Here is a 17,608-nt window from a genome sequence, read left to right as displayed (position 1 = left end):
GGATTACAGGCATGCACCACCCCTGCCCAGCTGTTTTTTTTTTTTTTTTTTTAATGTAGTATGTACGCATGTGTGTCTGTTTGTGTGAGTCTATGCATGTGGTGTGTGTGTACAACTTGCAGGAGGTGGTTCTCTCCTCCCACCACATGGGTCCCAGGGATCAAACTCGGGTCATCAGGCTTGGTGGCAGGCACCCTTACTCACTGAGCCATCTCACTGGCCCAAAGAGCAGTATTTTAAAAATAGAATTATTAGTTAGAATAAATAGGAAAACATAAGAGTTTGAAGTTTTTTCCAGACTATTCCTACTGGGAAGAAAAAAATGAGAAAAATCTATGGAGGAGAGAACACAGGTGTGCCTGAGGCTTGCTTGATAAGGAGATTTCCATGGATCACCTATCCCTAGGGAGACCAGGTGTTATTCATCCAGACAATGTGGGAGATTAGTCAGCTGTATAAAGGGCCTATTGTCCAAGACAATGAGATAATGATTTCAAGTCGTCTTAGACTTCCCGTAGGGAAAGAGCTCCACTCCCATTAGAAGGCCACATTCAGGGCCTGGAGGACAGAACCCTATCAAAGGAAGAGCCCCACCACTGCCCAGCACTGGTTCATGTGAAGGCCTTTGCTTCCTGAACTCTAACACCACGCACATCAGTCACACCAGGTGTGGCTCCCACTGGCTCCTGAAGTGATTGCTCTGTGCCAAGCAAAGCTGTGGGGGTGTGGCCACCTGGATTTCAAAGGATGCCTCAGAGTTTGGTGGCCCCTGGAAAGAGAACTGTGGTGTGGGTGGAAGCCAATGCAGAGAGCGCTGACTATAGTAATACCTAGCAGGCCATGGAAATGGTGCTGCCTGGAGACTCCAGACCAGTAGGCCCATAGGTGTGTGAACCATTCTAGTCTAGAAGAGCCACAGTCAGGTGACTCCAACCTGTGAGGGCCATGGTGTGAGCTGCTCCCAGCAACAACAGGGGCAGGGTTACCCAAAGCTGTTATGCAGGATCTGTGGGTGCCCTAGTGGGCCTGAAAGACAAAATATTATGGCCAAAATGATTCTAAAGCTGCGAGGTCTTGCTGACTCAAGACCTGTCACTCATTTTTTCCTTTCCTAATTTGCTCCTTTGGGATAGAAAGATCTATACTGTGTCTACCACACACTGAATTTTAAAACCACAATGCTTGTGGGATGCTCCCATTTCAACTAAAGTGCAATTTGCCTCAGAACGAATCACCTTGACTCCCAGCCATAACTGACTTAGATGTGCTCTCCCAAGACATTGGCTTTTGTTTGCTTGTTTTTGTTAAGACGGGGTCTTGCTTTGTAGCTCTGGCTGGCCTACAACTCACTCTGTAGACCAGGCTGGTTTCAAGCTCATAAATATCTGTCTACCTGCCTCTGCCTCACGAGTGCTGAGATTAAAGGCATGGGCCACCATGCCTGGCATGTCATCAGAGCTTAAATTCTAATGCTGAAATCAGTGAAGATTTGTCGAGCCTCTTAGGATAGTACAGACATATTTTACATGAGGGGATGACATTAATTGGGGGATAGGAATGTCACAGTCTGAACAGACTGAGGCAGATGACAAAGAGGAACAAATGCTAGCCCTGCCTGGCTGTGACCTGGTGTCTCCTTTCCCTGCTCTAGGCCAGCCTCAGTGGATTTTCTCGCCTGAAAAAGAGCAGATTGGGCAAGATAGCCCCTTGAGCTTCCTGTCTTTAACTTTATGAAATGTGCCTTCTTCATGCGCTCAAGAAAATCTAGACATGGTCCTTAACTTACACATAATACTTCATAAAATGATATGTAAAAAAAAACTACAGAACTGGCCCTTTCCAATGTTTTCCACACCTCCATAATAGTGCACACGAATGTCCCGGCCTGCATCAAAGCATCTCTATTTGTTGAAGTCACCTCACTAGCCTCTCTATCCAGTCTGTTCAACAATATTTGGCCACTACACATGTGTGGCTACTGAGCACTTGAAATATGGCTAATGTGACTAAGGAACTGAATTTTTCATCTAATTTAATTTTAACACAAAAACTGATGCAGAATAAAATTTCTTCACTAAGCACAAGTTTACTGTCTAAATAGAACTGCTGTGTACTTTAACCTATAAGCAGATCTGTGCTCTAAATGTCAAATCCACATCAGCTTATGTAGACTTAGAATTAAAACACATACATATATATATACACATATATATGTATATATACATATATATAAAATACTCAATAACTTCACACTGGCTACATAATAAAGTCAGTATGTGTTGGGCTCAATAAAATTATTATTAAAATTAGTTCACCTATTACTTTTTATTTATTTAATGTGGCTACTAGAAAATTTAGAATTACACGTGGTCAATATTCAATTCTATTGGACTGAATAAAAAAGAGAAAGCGGGCTATGCACTGACATTCACCATTCTCTGATTTGTGACTGTGGTTGCAACATGCCTTTCCTGTCGTAATGGACTACACCCTCAAAATAGGAGCCAAAGTAAACCCATCCTCCTTCAAGTTGCTTTTGTTGGGGTACTTTTATCACAGAGACAGGACTAGTGTTTAAGGTCAGGGGAAGGGGACACAGGTACTCAGGGAGCAAATCTGCTGTGCACACTCTGCTCAGGGTGAGCTGGGTGTGGTGCTCAGGGGCTGACTGGGTGCTGGGGAGGAGTCTAGCACAGCATTTTCTATGTCTCACGTTGACATCATCCAGCATGCTGTCCCCACTCTGACTTGGGACAGGCACTGGAACCTCACAGTTGCTGCAAGGGTCACTCTGAGTCTGTACCCCAGGCTAGGGTGGAGGCCCAGTCCTTCCACAACTTAACCTTGGGATGGGCAGTGCGCAAGTTCCAGGACGTCAGCTTTTCTTCTTGAAACAAGAATGAGAAAAGATGTCTCCTGGACACCTCTAGCTGGGAGGACTCCTGACTCAAGGCTGGATCAGCGCCGGGAGGCCCTTGATAAGTCCTTGAAGTAAAGTGACACTAGGTACAATGTCACTGCAGGGGTACAGCTGGAGGAGGTCTCAAAACAGTTGACTTAAAGTTCACCATTTCTGCAATACACCTTCCCGAATACTCTCTCACCTGACCCTCACATCTACCTGGAGGAATGCAGATTACTTCTCTATCCCCACTGGTCAGAGGAGGAAATGGGGGCCAAAGAGAGCAAGTGACTCATCCCGGGTCACACAGCTAATAAGTGACAAAACCAGGACTTAAAGTCAGACTACCTGAGTTCAAGTCCACCATGGACCCTTTCAAGGACCCTTTCACCTGGCTCTCTCCACATCAGGAAGCCCAAGTTATTCTGGAAATGAGGACACATCAAAGTCACTACAAACCTGGCAACATAGTTTTTACCCAAAAGCCTCTCAAGTCTAAGACCTCTGTCCTGGGTCATCTCCCATCTCCTCCCAAGCTGCTTCCTTCTCTTCCTTTTCTTCCTCCTCTTCCTCCTCCTCTTCTCCTGCTTCCACAGGGACTGGCCTCATGCTCCCAGAGATCTGCCTGTGTCTGCCTCCCCAGTGCTGAGATTAAAGGCCCCTGCCACCACCACCCGACTTCTTCCAAGTCTCTTTCAGCTCATACCCCAAATCAAATATCTCCAGCTTTAATATGTAAAGCAAAGGCCAAGAATCTGGCTGCTCTCTTCTGTAATAGTGTTCTCAGGGTCAACCCCTTCTCCCTTGCAGGTTGGCACACCTGGTGAAATATTTTCCAGAGTCCTTCTGATAATGTGTATTGTAATAGGACAGGCCCATAGGGTCGAGGAGATTGGCTCAGACCAATTGCCAAGGCATGCACATAATGTACTTCCTTATTAGCCAACCTGAAGTCAGCCTAAGGGCCTAGCAACAGGCGCTGTCAGAGTTCCTGATCCTGCAGAGGTGGAGTCTACCTGAGGGCCTGCAACAGGAGCTGTCAAAGGTCCTGGTCACTGTCAAAGTTCTTGACCATGGCCAGCCAATGAGTAATGACCATGCAATGCCACCAGGGAGCTGTTAGGATCCAGCAACAGTGTATAAGTAACCTGCACAAGGAGAAACAATGTTGCCACAGTGGCCGGGCCTAGGAAACCAGGAAACAGCAGCACTACCTAGGAGCACTTGCCAGGGTATCACTTGCTGCCATCCTAGAGCCCAGGAGGACCCAGGGCATTTAGAGCTGCAAAGGAGCATTCTCCAGATATGACATGAGTTCAGCTACTGAGATTTTGGATGTAGTCTTAGTGCCATGCAGACAACTTAGAGAGACAACAAAATCCTTCCTAATCCTCCCTTCAACTGCCATGACCAGAGGCAGGTGCTTCAATGGCCATAGATGGAATAAAGGAACAGCTGAAGGGCACAGGAGTCAGGGCTTGGCATGTCTTCTGGTACCAGCCCCCTTAGCAGACATTAAAGGAAGCACCAGACCAGACAACAGCTGCTAAAGGGAGTACTGGGCACAGTGACCATTAAAACTGCAAGTCAGGGGCTGGGGAAATGACTCAGTGGGTAAGAGCGCTTGTTGTGCAAACATGAGGACCTGAGTTCAAATCCTCAGCACCCAAGTGAAAAGCTGGTGTAGTCATGCACACCTGTAACCCTAGTCCTGTGCAAAGCAGGAACAGGAGGTTCAGGGGGGTCTGCTGGCTGCCAGCCCAACTCCAGTTTCAGGGAGAGACCCTGTTTCAAGGAAATAAGGCAGAGAATGGTGTTGCAGGACACTGGATGTTCTCCTCTGGCCTCCACACACATGGCACATACATACATGTGTACATATACTGAACACATGTGCACACACACATTATACACATGTGGTAACACACATCTATAAACCTATACACCTGTCAATGCAGCACTTCATAGGCTGAGCCAGGGGTGTCATGAGGTCTAGACCAGCCTGAACTACATTAGTGAGGTGCTGTGTGAGAAAAACACTGACGAATAAACAAGTTCTGAAAATGAACAATAACCCTCATGACCAACCACTGGGCAAACCTACTGCCCAGTGAGGACTCAAATGCCAAAAACTTCTGATTGGTCCACATAAGAGTCACCAAACCCAAGCAAAAACCTTCAGATTTCCTCCCCTAGGAAGTCCTCCTCTCTCCAGAAGTCTGCCTCCTTTATGAAATTCTCCTTGGAGCCCAGCAAGCGCAGTCTGAGCACGGTCTTTGAAAACTTGGCTCTTTTCTAATTTCATAAACCCTTAGTGTTCCTCAGCTAGACATCCCAAGAACAATGAGGCAACCTGGAAGTGAAGGAAGAGACAGAAACTGTGGGCAGCTAGAACTCAACAAGCATGGCAGGTCCAGGAGCACCTGTGTGGGGACTGATATTACCCATGGTGCACCTGCACTCACAAGATGACTAAGCGTATAAATACTGGCTAATTGTGAGCCCTGGTTGGGAGAACTGGAGACAAGGCAGAAGCATCTTATACCCCAAATGCTGGGGTTCCAAAAACAGGGGAAGAACATTTTTCCTAGCAGTTAAAGAAACACCAATTAACATCATAAGATACTGATTTATAACTATAAAGATGAATAAAGAAAGAGGGTTTTTTTGTTTTTGTTTTTTTTAAACAAATGACCCATGGCCACCAAGGCTGAAGGCAAACAGAAACACTGCCCAGTCCCTGTATCCTTTGGAAGTGAAGTCACCAACAGCCTGTACCTGCTCATCTTTAATTTAACTCTCCACTCCTGGAGATTCAGCTGAAATAACTAATTCAAAAGAAAAGGAGAAAACATTGGGAAGGAAGTTTTTTTGCCAGTAAAATTTGGAATGGGTAACAGCTGTAAAATTATAAGCAAATGTCCAGCAATAGAGAAACACTGCTGTGAAATTAATGAAACATGATATAGTTATTAAAATGGAAAAAAAGGCTATATATGGAACTTTGTTAGTTGGAGAGAAAAAGTAGAACAGGAAATTGTAAAATTATATACAAAGCAATAAAGATTGGGAGGGACCACAGAGAAACACAAGGAGCTGTGTTGGGACTGGAGAATTACAGATCCATTCCTTGCAGTTCCTGTGGGGTTTGGGGTGAAAGGGGGTGATAATAAATAGCCATTTAAAGAAGTGACTCTGGCCTTCCCAGGAAGATGGGCTTGACACCATCTGCTGGGAATCAGGATGCTAACCAGTGACCTTGAGCCTTAGAGCACGCCGTGTGGAGTGTCCATGTGACTGACCATCCCTGGAGAAGGAGAAGAAGGTCTTCATCGGGCTCCTGTCTGGGTGAGGGAGGCACAGACAATAACTAGTTCATTTTACCAAGGGGTCCATGGGTGAAACACAGAGGACACTGCACCCTAGTGAAGGGGAGAGCATGGGCAACTCTATACAGTTCAACACTGAGGTTGATAACTCAAGAATTAAATGTGAGAGGATGCAAATTCTTTCCTGCTAGATTAATTTCTATCTTGCCAATGTGCAGGTAAGTCTCAGATTAGAGCAATCTCAAATGTCAGGTGGTCCACTCAATCCAGAGGCGGGTTAAGGAGACTTCCTGGTTCACAGTCACAAAATAAAAAATTTCTGGGACAGATACCTCACTCCTCTGCTGATTGACAGATATGTACTACATGCTCCTGAGGCTCAGAATGCTCTTATCATGGGGTCTTGCTGATGGGCTGGATGAGGCTATTGTCGCTTGTGTCTCTACCACCACCCACCAGGCCCCACTTGCTCATTCCATGGGGACTCATTCAGGAGGACATCAGAGTGGCCGTCCAAGCTGGAGTCTTAGTGTCACCTAAGTAAATTCCACCACCCGCTGTGAAGTCCTTCCCAGCAAGGCCATCACAAGGCTGCACCACCTCGTGTGCATGGCGATCTGCACAAGCCGTTTAGATGGCAGTCTCAGCCTTGCCACTTCCCAGCGACAGGACGTTGACTTCTTGGTGCTCTGATCTGTAAAATGGGTATACTAAGAGTCTCTGTGGCTGTATCACTATGAGGGTGAAATAAGGTAAACGGAATGAATATAAAATCACCTTTCTGAGTTAGTAAGACTCCCTAAAGCCAGGACTGAGCAAGACGACAAACTCTAGACACCTTGCCAATGCAGGGGCTTAGCTGGGCTCTTTAATCAGTAGCTAATGACCAGAGAGGCGGTCTAGCGGGTAAAAAACAGCTACCAGTCTGATAACACAAGTGCTGAATACAGTGCCAGTGTAGTGGATTCTCGCCTGGGAAGGGCTGAAAGGATGTTCCTCTTCCGCTCTTTAAGACAGACTCTCTCTGACAGCAGCTGTCACCCACGCTACCCTCTGCTCCTTCTCACCCTCATAAATGCTCCTCTGGCCAAGAAATGAGCCAGAATCACTGGTTTCTTTGATCTCCAAAGAAAGTATCCCTTGCTATCCTGGCCACTTGGCCAGCTCACCCCTCCCTTGGCCCCCTTTTAGGAGGAGGATGGGATAACTGAGGCAGAGGGAAACTGTCTACCACTAACTGCATCTTCTCTGTGCTGAGCTTTGGTTGCCCTGGGGCCTGCGGCCAAGGCTTCCACCACCCTGGCCCATCTCTGCTACCCACCCTACATCCCCCCATCATGGGTCCTGGTCCCCCACTCACAGCTCGAGGATGAGCACCACGTCGGTGCGGTTCTCATAGACGTCGTGCAGCGTGATGATGTTGGGGTGCAGCACCTGCCGCAGGATGCTCACCTCCCGCTCGATTTCCTCCCGGCACACGCCCCGACGGCTGGCCCGGCTCTGCCTCTTCTTGATGAACTTGGCTGCATACTCCAGCCCTGTGCTCTTCTCCCGGCACTTCTTCACGATGGCAAATTGGCCACTGTGGGGACACAGAGCCACACAATTAAGGTATAGCCACTGGAAGAGTGACCCTCACAGCCAGCTACCAATACAATCACCGGGTTATTCTACCAAAACAGAAAGGCATGTCACTGGCTGGTGGCCCTGCCTGGCTGACATGCAGTGAGTGAGATAGGGCAGGGAATGGGATTCCCTTCTATTACTATGAGACCCTGATATTTTACTAGGAAGGATGTTAAAGTTATTGCTGGTATACAAAGGTGAACACCAAGACCCTGGCAAGGACTGACTTGGTTAGGATGACACGGCCTTGTCCCTGCAAAGCCTCAGCTAGAACCCAAGTCTAAACTACCAGCTAAAGTCACAATGTCCGTAAACAGGTGGGATTGGTAAGAATCCTGACTAGGATGGGGTTAGGGTAAAGACCACTTACCAGGGTTAGTCATCATCACAGTGTGAACAGGGAGTTGTAAAATTTGGAAACTGGGGCACAAGGAGAGGTCAAGTGACTCACGACAGAATTAATGACAAAGCCAGACATCAAAGCCAGCTGCCCACAACGCTTCCCAGATAGTTACAGGAGACATGACCCCGCTCAGGCTCCTTGAGACAGAGACCATGAAATGGTGTCCATACCACAGACCCAAGCAGCCCTGGGCCAGCTTCCCTGCATGCTCTGAGGACAACCCATGCTTCTTCATCCCAATCCAGGCCCTGAGCTGGGACAGATCTAAATCCCTGGTGATTGCTAGTGTCCCCTCCTTCCCCTCCAAGGTCCTCCCTCTCACCTTCCACGTTGCCCTATGTTCCTCCACCTCCCCTCAAGCGCCCCCTGCTTTGGTAACTCAGACAGATTTCCTATTCTGATTAACGGCTTAATAAGGGGCCCCCTGGATCCAGAGCCCAGATAGACTTTCTTAGTAGATCTGGAGTAAGAGTTACAGTTGTGAGAAACCGGGTGTTTGTCCCAACCTCAGAAAATGGCACTGCATCTAGAGTATTTTATTGCCAGAATAATCTTTAAAGAGATGGTTTTCTAAATAAACTGGCTGGTGCAAATAAAGTGAGGCAGACAGCCAACAGCTAAACAGCCTCCTACGACAAGCACTTGAGAGATGCCATCAAAAGCAAACTCATTCATCTCTCCACCTTCGCCCTTCACTCAGCACTGTCTGAACACGTGCCCTGTGCTGGCTGGTAAATAACAGGGAACAAAGGCAGAGACAGCAGGTGCAGAGGGAGCCCTGGGGGAGAGAAGGTCTGTAGGAGCTAGGCTTAGGGCCAAATTTACATTACACCGTCCACTAACTCTAAGGTCTCAGCTGTCCGGGCTCCAAGTATTAGCTCTGAGCTGTCCACATACAAGGGTCTGATGCAGGTGGAAGAAGACCAGAGTGAGCATATTCAATGTGATTTCTAACACAGATGCCTCTTGGAGCCACTCTGGTTCTTGGGGACATCAGGTCCCTGAGTGGGTGCCAGCAAACACTTAACAAAGCTTTGGGTCAACACCAGGGCAGCAGATTCCTTTCCTTCTGGTACCTGTTGGCAGGCCTGGCATTTTAGAGTTCCTGTGACTGTCCCCCCACAATCCCGAGTGACTTGATTGATGGAGAAAATGAAAGGATTTTCAGTTGTATGCATGCTGGTGGTGGTACAGGGTTAGGGTTAGACATACACACACACACACACACACACACACATACACACACAGAGTCCCAGTTCCCAGCTTCAAGCTGCACTGACTATGTCATGACCTGGGAAGGTACAAACATGATGTTGTAAAGAGGAGCCAAAGGTTTCAGGTCACCTTGATGTAGCATCTCCTTGGTCTTATGAAGGGAATGGAGCTGTCTTTCTGTCACATGACTGAAAAATTCCTCAAGCTCTCAAAAAGCAAGCGAGTGTTTGCTTTGGGCTCTGACTTTCGCCAGGATAAGGGTGAGAATGAAGAGTGGGGCAGATCTAATCCTCTTCCCTCTAAAGGGAGGCACTCCGAGTGGATAGCTAGGATGGAGCCGAACACCAGGCACCTTGTGGCCTTTCTTCTCTCAGGAAGGGCCCTCTGCTCAGGCTTTGGGGGTATCCAGAAGGAGGGCCATAGCCTCGGGCTGCCTTCCCCTGGCCTTTGGCTGTTTCAGGAAGAGCAGAGAAAACTTTCCACTAGGCCCATAATGCAGTGGGTGTGGGGGTAGGCAACTAGGACAGGTCTCAAGGTTAGGCAGACCTGCTTCAGGGCCCTCTTTCTGTACTCATGTGGGCCAGGTCGCTACCTGCTCTGAGCATCCGTTTCCTGACCTGTGAAATGGGGGTTGTGATTACTGCTAGACCGTGGTAAAGGAAACATTTGTACGGTGGGCTCGCTGTCAGCAGTAACAGCTGGCGTAGACAAGGGCCGAATAAGAGCTACCTGGGACTGGAAGTCACTGCTGCAAATGGTCTGGAATGTGTGGCCGAGGGATAATTTTAAAAGTGCCCTTTCCCCTGACTCCAGTGCACACCCAGATGTGCGAATACTTCTACTCTGAGCAATTCATTGACTCTTGCAGTTCCAGAGCAGCAGGCCTCGACCCTGGCAGCATTCTAGAACCCTCTTGGGGATTTTAAAATGAAGGAGATCCAGATTTGAAGTCCAGAGACTCTGAGTTAGCAGGGCTGCAGCCTGGAGACGAAGATATTTAACTTTTTGTCTTATTCTGGGTTTGTTTTGTTTTTATATAGAGCCTCACTATATAGTTTTGGCAGGCCTTAAACTCCTGATCCCCTGCCCTAGCCTCCCCAGTGCTGGGGTGACAGGCATGCACCCCTGTGCCCAGCTCCTTGGTGACCCTCTTAGAAATCTGTGCTGGGACCCATGACTTAGAATAGCTCTCCTTTGCAGGTAAAGCACCCCAGTAGGGTCACTGTTATCACTGGCTGGCCTTCCCAGTGTCACATTCCCTGGGAGGTCTTCTTTAATCTAACCATACTGTTTAAGGAGATGGGGAATCAGATGGGAAAGGACCATCAGGTTCTGCTTGAGGAGGTTGTGGATATAACCGCTGAGATAGTAATCTACACATCAAGACAGTGTCGTTGGTTTTCAGCAGCTCCCGTGAAAGGTTTGCTTCTACTGCCTTTGTCTGTGTCAACACAGTGTTGTAGAAGAGGTTAACTGCCTCTTCATGTCTTCTGGCTGTATGCAAACTATAGTCAATATCTTGATGAACAGTATGTGTGTGCGTGCGTGCGTGCGTGTGTGTGTGTGTGTGTGTGTGTGTGTGTGTGTAAGCCATAAATCTGAGAGGGAGCCCCGGGGAGGGAAGAGGGAAAGGGAGGAGTTACAGGGAGAAGATGGGGGGGAGAAGGGGAGGGAAACAATGTAAATGAAATTTTTTTCTTTGATTTTTTTGAGACAAGGTTTCTTTGGAACTTGCTCTGTAGACCAGGCTGACCTCAAATTCACAGAGATCCCCCTGCCTCTGCTGGGATTTAGAGGTGTATGCCTCCACACCTGGCTAAAGAGCAGAGATGCTGGGGCTGGAACCCAGGTACTCATACGCGCAATCGTGGATTATGCTAAGGGGAGTCACTGCCGATACTAACTCGGAGACCTGAGAATAGTCCCTGTCAGAAAACTCACTGTGAACAGAATCGAGGGCCTCCCCTTCATTCTCCATAGTCCCATCTCTGAGCTGGTGTTGAGAGTCCTGGGTTCTAGTCTGAGCCTCTCCGTTAACTGACCGTGACTCCAAGCAGCCTATTGAACCCCCTTGTCTTCAGTTTCTCCCTTGCCGAGGTAGGGTGTGTGTGATAAGGCCCGCTCCGTCCAACTGTGAGGGTTGTTTGGGAACCCCTACTGTCTGTGAAAGGACTTGAGCATCCAGGGGAAAAGGAGCAAGATGTAAGCGGGGGGACTTGGTGCCTAAAGCTGGTACAAGGCGTGTAGGAGGGTTTGTCAAGGGACAGTAACTCCACAAGACACAGAACCTCCAGTCCATGCTCTGTCAACACACTCTTCTGCAATTGCGTCAGGAACACACTCCTCTGCCCAGGAAGAGAGCTCAGCCCCCCCAATCACTCGGTACCTGTTAGGGCAGGGCAGGTTGCAGAGATGGTAGGTCACTAGTAGATAGGCCTGGTTCCAGAACTTGTCTAGACCTAGTTCTAGAACTCGCCTGGGCCTGGTTGCAACTCACAAGGGCTCCCCTGTTATCTGCCTAGGAACCCCATTTAAAGGAGTATATTTTTTACATAGTGTCTCAGGGTTTGGTAATGTCCAAACCTCAATACCCAACACTGCATGGAAAAGCCTGATTCAACCCTCTCAAATTCTTCACTGCCAAGAGAGAATAATCCCCAAATGGCCCAAATATCACACCATGAGATAGACTCATAAAGCTATGGGGATATTGTTACACATGCAGCTGTTCTCTTTAAAAGCTTATTTTATAGTCATTCTTTATATATTTATATTTATATGCATATATATATATTTGAAGACATACTCTTTGTTCCATTTTCTAGATTAGGATATTGAGGGAGCTGGCAAGATGATTCAATGGACAAAGGCTTGCTGTGCAGGCCTAATGATTTGAGGTTGGATCTCTGGAACCCACAGAAATGTGGAAGAAGAGAACTGACCCAGCAAAGCTGTCCTCTGACTTCCACATGCATGCCCATACACACATCTCATACACATTACACACAGTAATAATAAATAAAATCTGGGGTTGAAGCCGTGAGTAAAGGTGCTTGCGGTTAGGTCTCAAAGAAACCCCAGACAAGACTCACTGGGGACCTGTGGCTCCTCCCAGCCCTACTCACCCCACCCCTACCCTAAACTCTCCCTCCCAGGGGCTGGGTTCAGCTTCCCCTCTCCCAGCCTGATTCCTCTATAGCTCAGCCATTTGGGTTATGCATTTTTCTGGTTTCCTGGCTGGCTTGGTCTCTTGGTTCCCAGGTATTCTCTTTGCTCCCTCTCTCTTCTCTCCAGCTCTTGTCTCTGCACCCTGTTTACACCCTTCCGGATGCCTCTGGCTATACTCTCCCTCATGTCTACAATAAACCTCAACTTCACCTTGGGGCGGACATGTCTCGTTTCCATTCACTTGCCACCAAGCCTGATGTGCTGAACTGGATCCTTGAGATCCAAAGGATGGAAAGAACCAATCCCTGCAGGCTGTCTCTCCACGGATGTGTGCTGTGTACACAGAAACAGACAGACAGACACATACACACACACACACACACACACACACACACACACACACACACACGCATGCACACAAGCATGCACTCATGCATGCACATACACACACACACAGGAAGGCATGCACATACTAAATATAACAATAAATAAATGTAATTTTTAAAGAACACTAAAGATTAGAAAAGTTAAGCAACTTGACAGTTGAGTAAAGTAGTATAAACACAAGTCCTTGTCTTCCGACTCCAGCCTCGGGGTTCTCAAGGAAACTACCCTCCAAGGGAGTGCCTGCCAAGCAGGGAGGAGAGGGCCCATCCCAGAAGAAAGGTTTGTTTTGCAGGACTGGGGTTCAAATCCAGGGTCTCGTTCATGCTAAGCATGCCCTCTACCATTGAACTACAATCTCCAGTCTTGTGGAGCATCATTTTAACACTGATTTGTTAACACCGCCAGCACTCAGAGATAATAAAAGGCAGGGTGATTTAAAAACAAAAACAAAACAAAACAAAAAAAACTAAGTTTTATTGCTGATGTTAAATTCTCAAAGGCAACTCAACCTTTAACTCACACCCACATCAAGTCTAACTGCTCCCACTGTCCACCCACCCCCTCCTCTCTGCCAAGCAAGGCCAGCCAGACTTGCTCTGTCAACTCCCAGGGGCCAGGTGCTGGAGATGTTGTAAGTCCTGGGAATGAACAGTGGATCTAACTCATTCCCTTTCTCAATCAACTCTCAGGTGTCCATGAAGTGAGTGTCCCAAAGGCATCAGTTTATCAAGATGGAGAGGAGGCAGAACAGCAGAGAACATAGGGCCTGAGCCCGAGAGAGAGAGAGAGAGAGAGAGAGAGAGAGAGAGAGAGAGAGAGAGAGAGAGAGAGAGAGAGAGAGACAGAGAGACAGAGAGAGAGACAGAGACTAGGGAGAACTCCCAGGCAGAGGGTTCCTCCTTCTGCTTCCCCACAGCCATTACTAAAGTTCCTCCCCCACCCCCAAGAGAACAATGAACCACACAGTTCCTCTGGAATTACCCTGCCGGCATTCAGGGCCATAACAAGGACAGTGCTTAGAAACTCAAGGTGCAGCCCAACAGAGGGACCTTCCGTCAATGTATCTCAATGGCAGAAGCAGGTCAAAGCTACAGTCCCCAGGAACTGGATCAGCCTAATTCTAAAGGGTGCCACTCTGGGGATGGTGTCTCTGAGGCCTCTGTGTTAGTATTCTGGACCACCCCTTGGGGACTTGCCCAGCACCCTGACTTCATCTTATATAAAGTCCCCTTTAAGAAAAAACTCCCCCCCCCCCCTTTGCTCCCGCCCCACACCTGACCAGAGGTAGTTTACATCTCTCTCTCCCCCTTTCTCCTTCTCTCTCTCTCTCTCTCTCTCTCTCTCTCTCTCCCTCCCTCCCTCCCTCCCTCCCTCCCTCATTCTCTTTCTCCCTCTCCCCCTCTTTCTCCCCCCCACTTCTCTCCCTTTAATAATGAAATTTCCACATGGATGTCATGTCTGCCCTGTGAATAACTTTCCACTGCGCCACATCACCATCTGCCAGTCTGCAGCCGGGCACCTTGGTCCAAACCCGCCAAAGCCTCTCCCGGGCAGTTTCACTATATTAACACTCTCTACACTCTACTTGGTTGGGTTCCAATGTTGGGCCTCTGTGGCTGGCCCTGCTGCCCTTTTCTTATCTCCCTGCTGTTTCCAACATAACCATCCTCCAGCCAAGCTACTCCCAACTCTTGAGGCTGAGGCTATGGGTCAGCGGTAGACTGCTTGTCTAGCATGCACAAGGCCAAAGGTGCAATGACCAGTACTGCAGAAATTGTGTGGTGAGTGTTCGTGTGTGTGTGTGTGTGTGTGTGTGTGTGTGTGCGCGCGCGCGCGCGCGCGCGAGCGCTCCCACACTGCCTTAGCCACCAACCTGTTTCTAATCTCATACATGTAAATTCATAAATTACAGTCACCCAAATTCAGAATTGAGAGTCAAAAGACCCAGGGTCTATTTCAGATTTTGTTGCCTTTAGTAAATTATTCAAGTCTCAACCTCAGTTTCTTTGCACATAACACAGACAGGAATATTCTAGTTTTACCACACTGTAATGTGAATGAAAGGAATCTGAAAGCACCAGGTAAGCCAAAGCTTCCAGGAGTGCAAACCACTGTCTCCTTCTGCTCACTGGATCAGCACATCTCCATTTCCCAATCCCAGTGGGTTCAGGAACCTGACAGAACCCTGAGGAACCCCAGCCTGAGCTTCAAAGTAAATAGTGCTGGAAGGGTTACGGCCATTGAAGAGCAGGGTGCCCTGGTCGGATCTGGGTCCAGGAAGACAGAAAATACTTCACTTCGGGGACCGGTATCCAAGTCAGGACAAGCAGGGGACTCTACAGTCAAGAAACCGAAGTAAAGAAACATAATGTTGTCAGAAGCCAGGGCAGGAAGCAGGTGAGCGAGAGGGAAGGAGCAGAGCTTTGCCCAGAGCTACATGGGCCATGAGTCAGGAAGGAGACAAGGAGGGGCCAGCACCCACCCGGAGCAGGTGGAGGATCTGGAGCAACAGAAAGAGCGGACAACAGCAGAGGCCCACATCCATCCAAAGGGTCTGTGTGCCGTCTGAGGAGGGCTTCCCCCTCCCTGGCTCACGGCTTCAGCACTGCTAGTTCTTGACAATGACTTTCATGTTTGTTCAGGAGTGGAGATGCCTCTCTCAGGCAAATATTTTATAGAAATCCAACAGGTAAAACAGATAAGAAGCCATATTTCTTTGGTGGGAGAACCGCTCTGAACCCACCTGTGTACCACTCACTCCCACACCTATGTGGCCCACCCTTTAAAGGCTTTGTGGAACCCCCATTGCTCCAGGGAACTGAGTTTGAGAAGTACTTCTTAAGACATGGAAGCGTGAATGAATTTAGATGATCCCGAGGGAGTTTCAAGATGCAAATGAAAATAAAAGAGTAGATGACACGGATGCTTTGCAAAACCATCTAGTCTTTTAAGAAGCATGCTCACCAAAGCGAACTCAGGGTCAAGAGTAAGACACATGGGGCTGGAGAGATGGTTTAGCTTAGCAGTTAAAAGGGAATACTTGCCCTTCCAGTGGACCCAAGTATGGTTCCTACCACTACACTGGGCAGCTTCCAACCACTTATAACTTGAGTTCTGGGGAGATCAGATGCCTTCTTCTGGCCCGTATGGGCATATACACTCACATGCACATACACATAAATAAGTATTTAAAAAAAATTTTTTTAAATAAGAAATATGTGTAAGATAAGGATTAGGAATTAGAAGTCTCCATGGAACTGAAGCCTGGCTTACAAATATCCCCGGTCCCCAGTCACAGGTGCTGTTCTGTGCTGGTCAGTGGCAGCTGTTTTCATAGCTTAGCTCTGGCCCTGAAGACTAACTTCCTTCCTCTGTCTTTTTTTCTTTTTCCTGTGAGGAAAAAAAAATTCCTAAAGCACAAAAAGGAAGGAATTGCTGAACAGAGCCAAGTGGAGCGGAGGGTGGGTCACTGGTTTCGAAACGTAAGCACATTCTCAGGCTGCTGTCTAATGAACAGAGGTGCGCAAGCACACGGTCTAAAACAAAGCAGGTTCAGTTCAAGTTAGACTTGACTATACCAGGAAGTGTTCTCATGGAGACTGGAGCTCAGCACTCACTCAAGCTTCCCTTAGAGTTCAGAGACCAGTCCATACAGAAGAACTCCTTAAACATGAGCTTGGGCTACAGAGCAGGAAAAGGACTCCGGGTTGATGAGATGGCTCAGTGGGTCAAAGCACCATGCCTGATGAGCTGAGTTCAATCTCCAGAACCTCCTCGTTGGAAGGAGAGAACCAATCAATCGTTGCAAGGTTGTCACTGACATCCACATAAGTAAATGAATAATAATAAAAAAGAAATATTTAGATAAAGGGAAAGACCTCACAGATTGAAAATCCAGGATATTTCTCCTATTGCTGTGGAATTCGAGGTCATCCCTCATTATAAGCTAACACAAACGGTTCATCATCTTGAATACCTCCATCTCAATCTGTAGACCCTCCCCTTGCATGCAGGCGCTCTGACGAACCCTTCAATTCCTTCCATAATTCATACAAGGTGACAAGAGACTCCAGAGTTAACCCGATCTCTTTGCTGAGTCACATGTTGACATTTTAATGACTTTTTAAAAAGATTAGTAGCAAGCTTAGGCAAACATTGGGCAAGTAGAGAAACTACTTAGAGCCAGATCTTTCTACTTTCCCAAAACTCACACTGGGTAGATGTGAATGTGTGTGTCAGTGTACACAGATCACAATCCACTTTCTTCTGGAGATTTGGAGATTTCGTTTGGTTGGTTGGTGTTGGCTTTGTTGTTGTTGCTAGCACATCCCCCTGTATCCCCAGCCCAGCACACTGAACGGTAATACGCAAGGGATTCTTGTTATGGAGCACAGGCTACCTGGAACTTATCATCCTTTTGCCTCCCCCTCCCTCGGGCTGGGGTTACAGGCTAAGGGATTCTGGCTGCAACTTCTTAATCGGTACACTCGAACTGTTAGCATCCTAAAGGTAGGTGCTATTTCCCAGGATTTCTGTGAACTTTTGATTCACAGTTTACTTCGTCACCACTGTTTGGCT

At 47.8% G+C, this 17,608-nt stretch overlaps 1 protein-coding gene across 1 annotated transcript in view; it reads right to left on the bottom strand.

Moving 5' to 3' along the window:
* The window catches only part of Dapk2 (death associated protein kinase 2), a 128,960-nt gene that overhangs the window by 49,966 nt on the left and 61,386 nt on the right, over positions 1 to 17,608 (bottom strand). Inside the window, exon 4 of the mRNA XM_036193623.1 lies at positions 7,592 to 7,813. Within this exon, the coding sequence (XP_036049516.1) occupies positions 7,592 to 7,813 (222 nt within the window). The remainder of the gene's footprint in view (positions 1 to 7,591; positions 7,814 to 17,608) is intronic.

Source organism: Onychomys torridus, chromosome 7, assembly GCF_903995425.1.
Source record: "Onychomys torridus chromosome 7, mOncTor1.1, whole genome shotgun sequence".
NCBI lineage: Eukaryota > Metazoa > Chordata > Mammalia > Rodentia > Cricetidae > Onychomys > Onychomys torridus.
The sequence above is the reverse complement of the archived record's forward strand: the minus strand, read 5'-3'. Positions and strand labels throughout refer to the sequence as shown.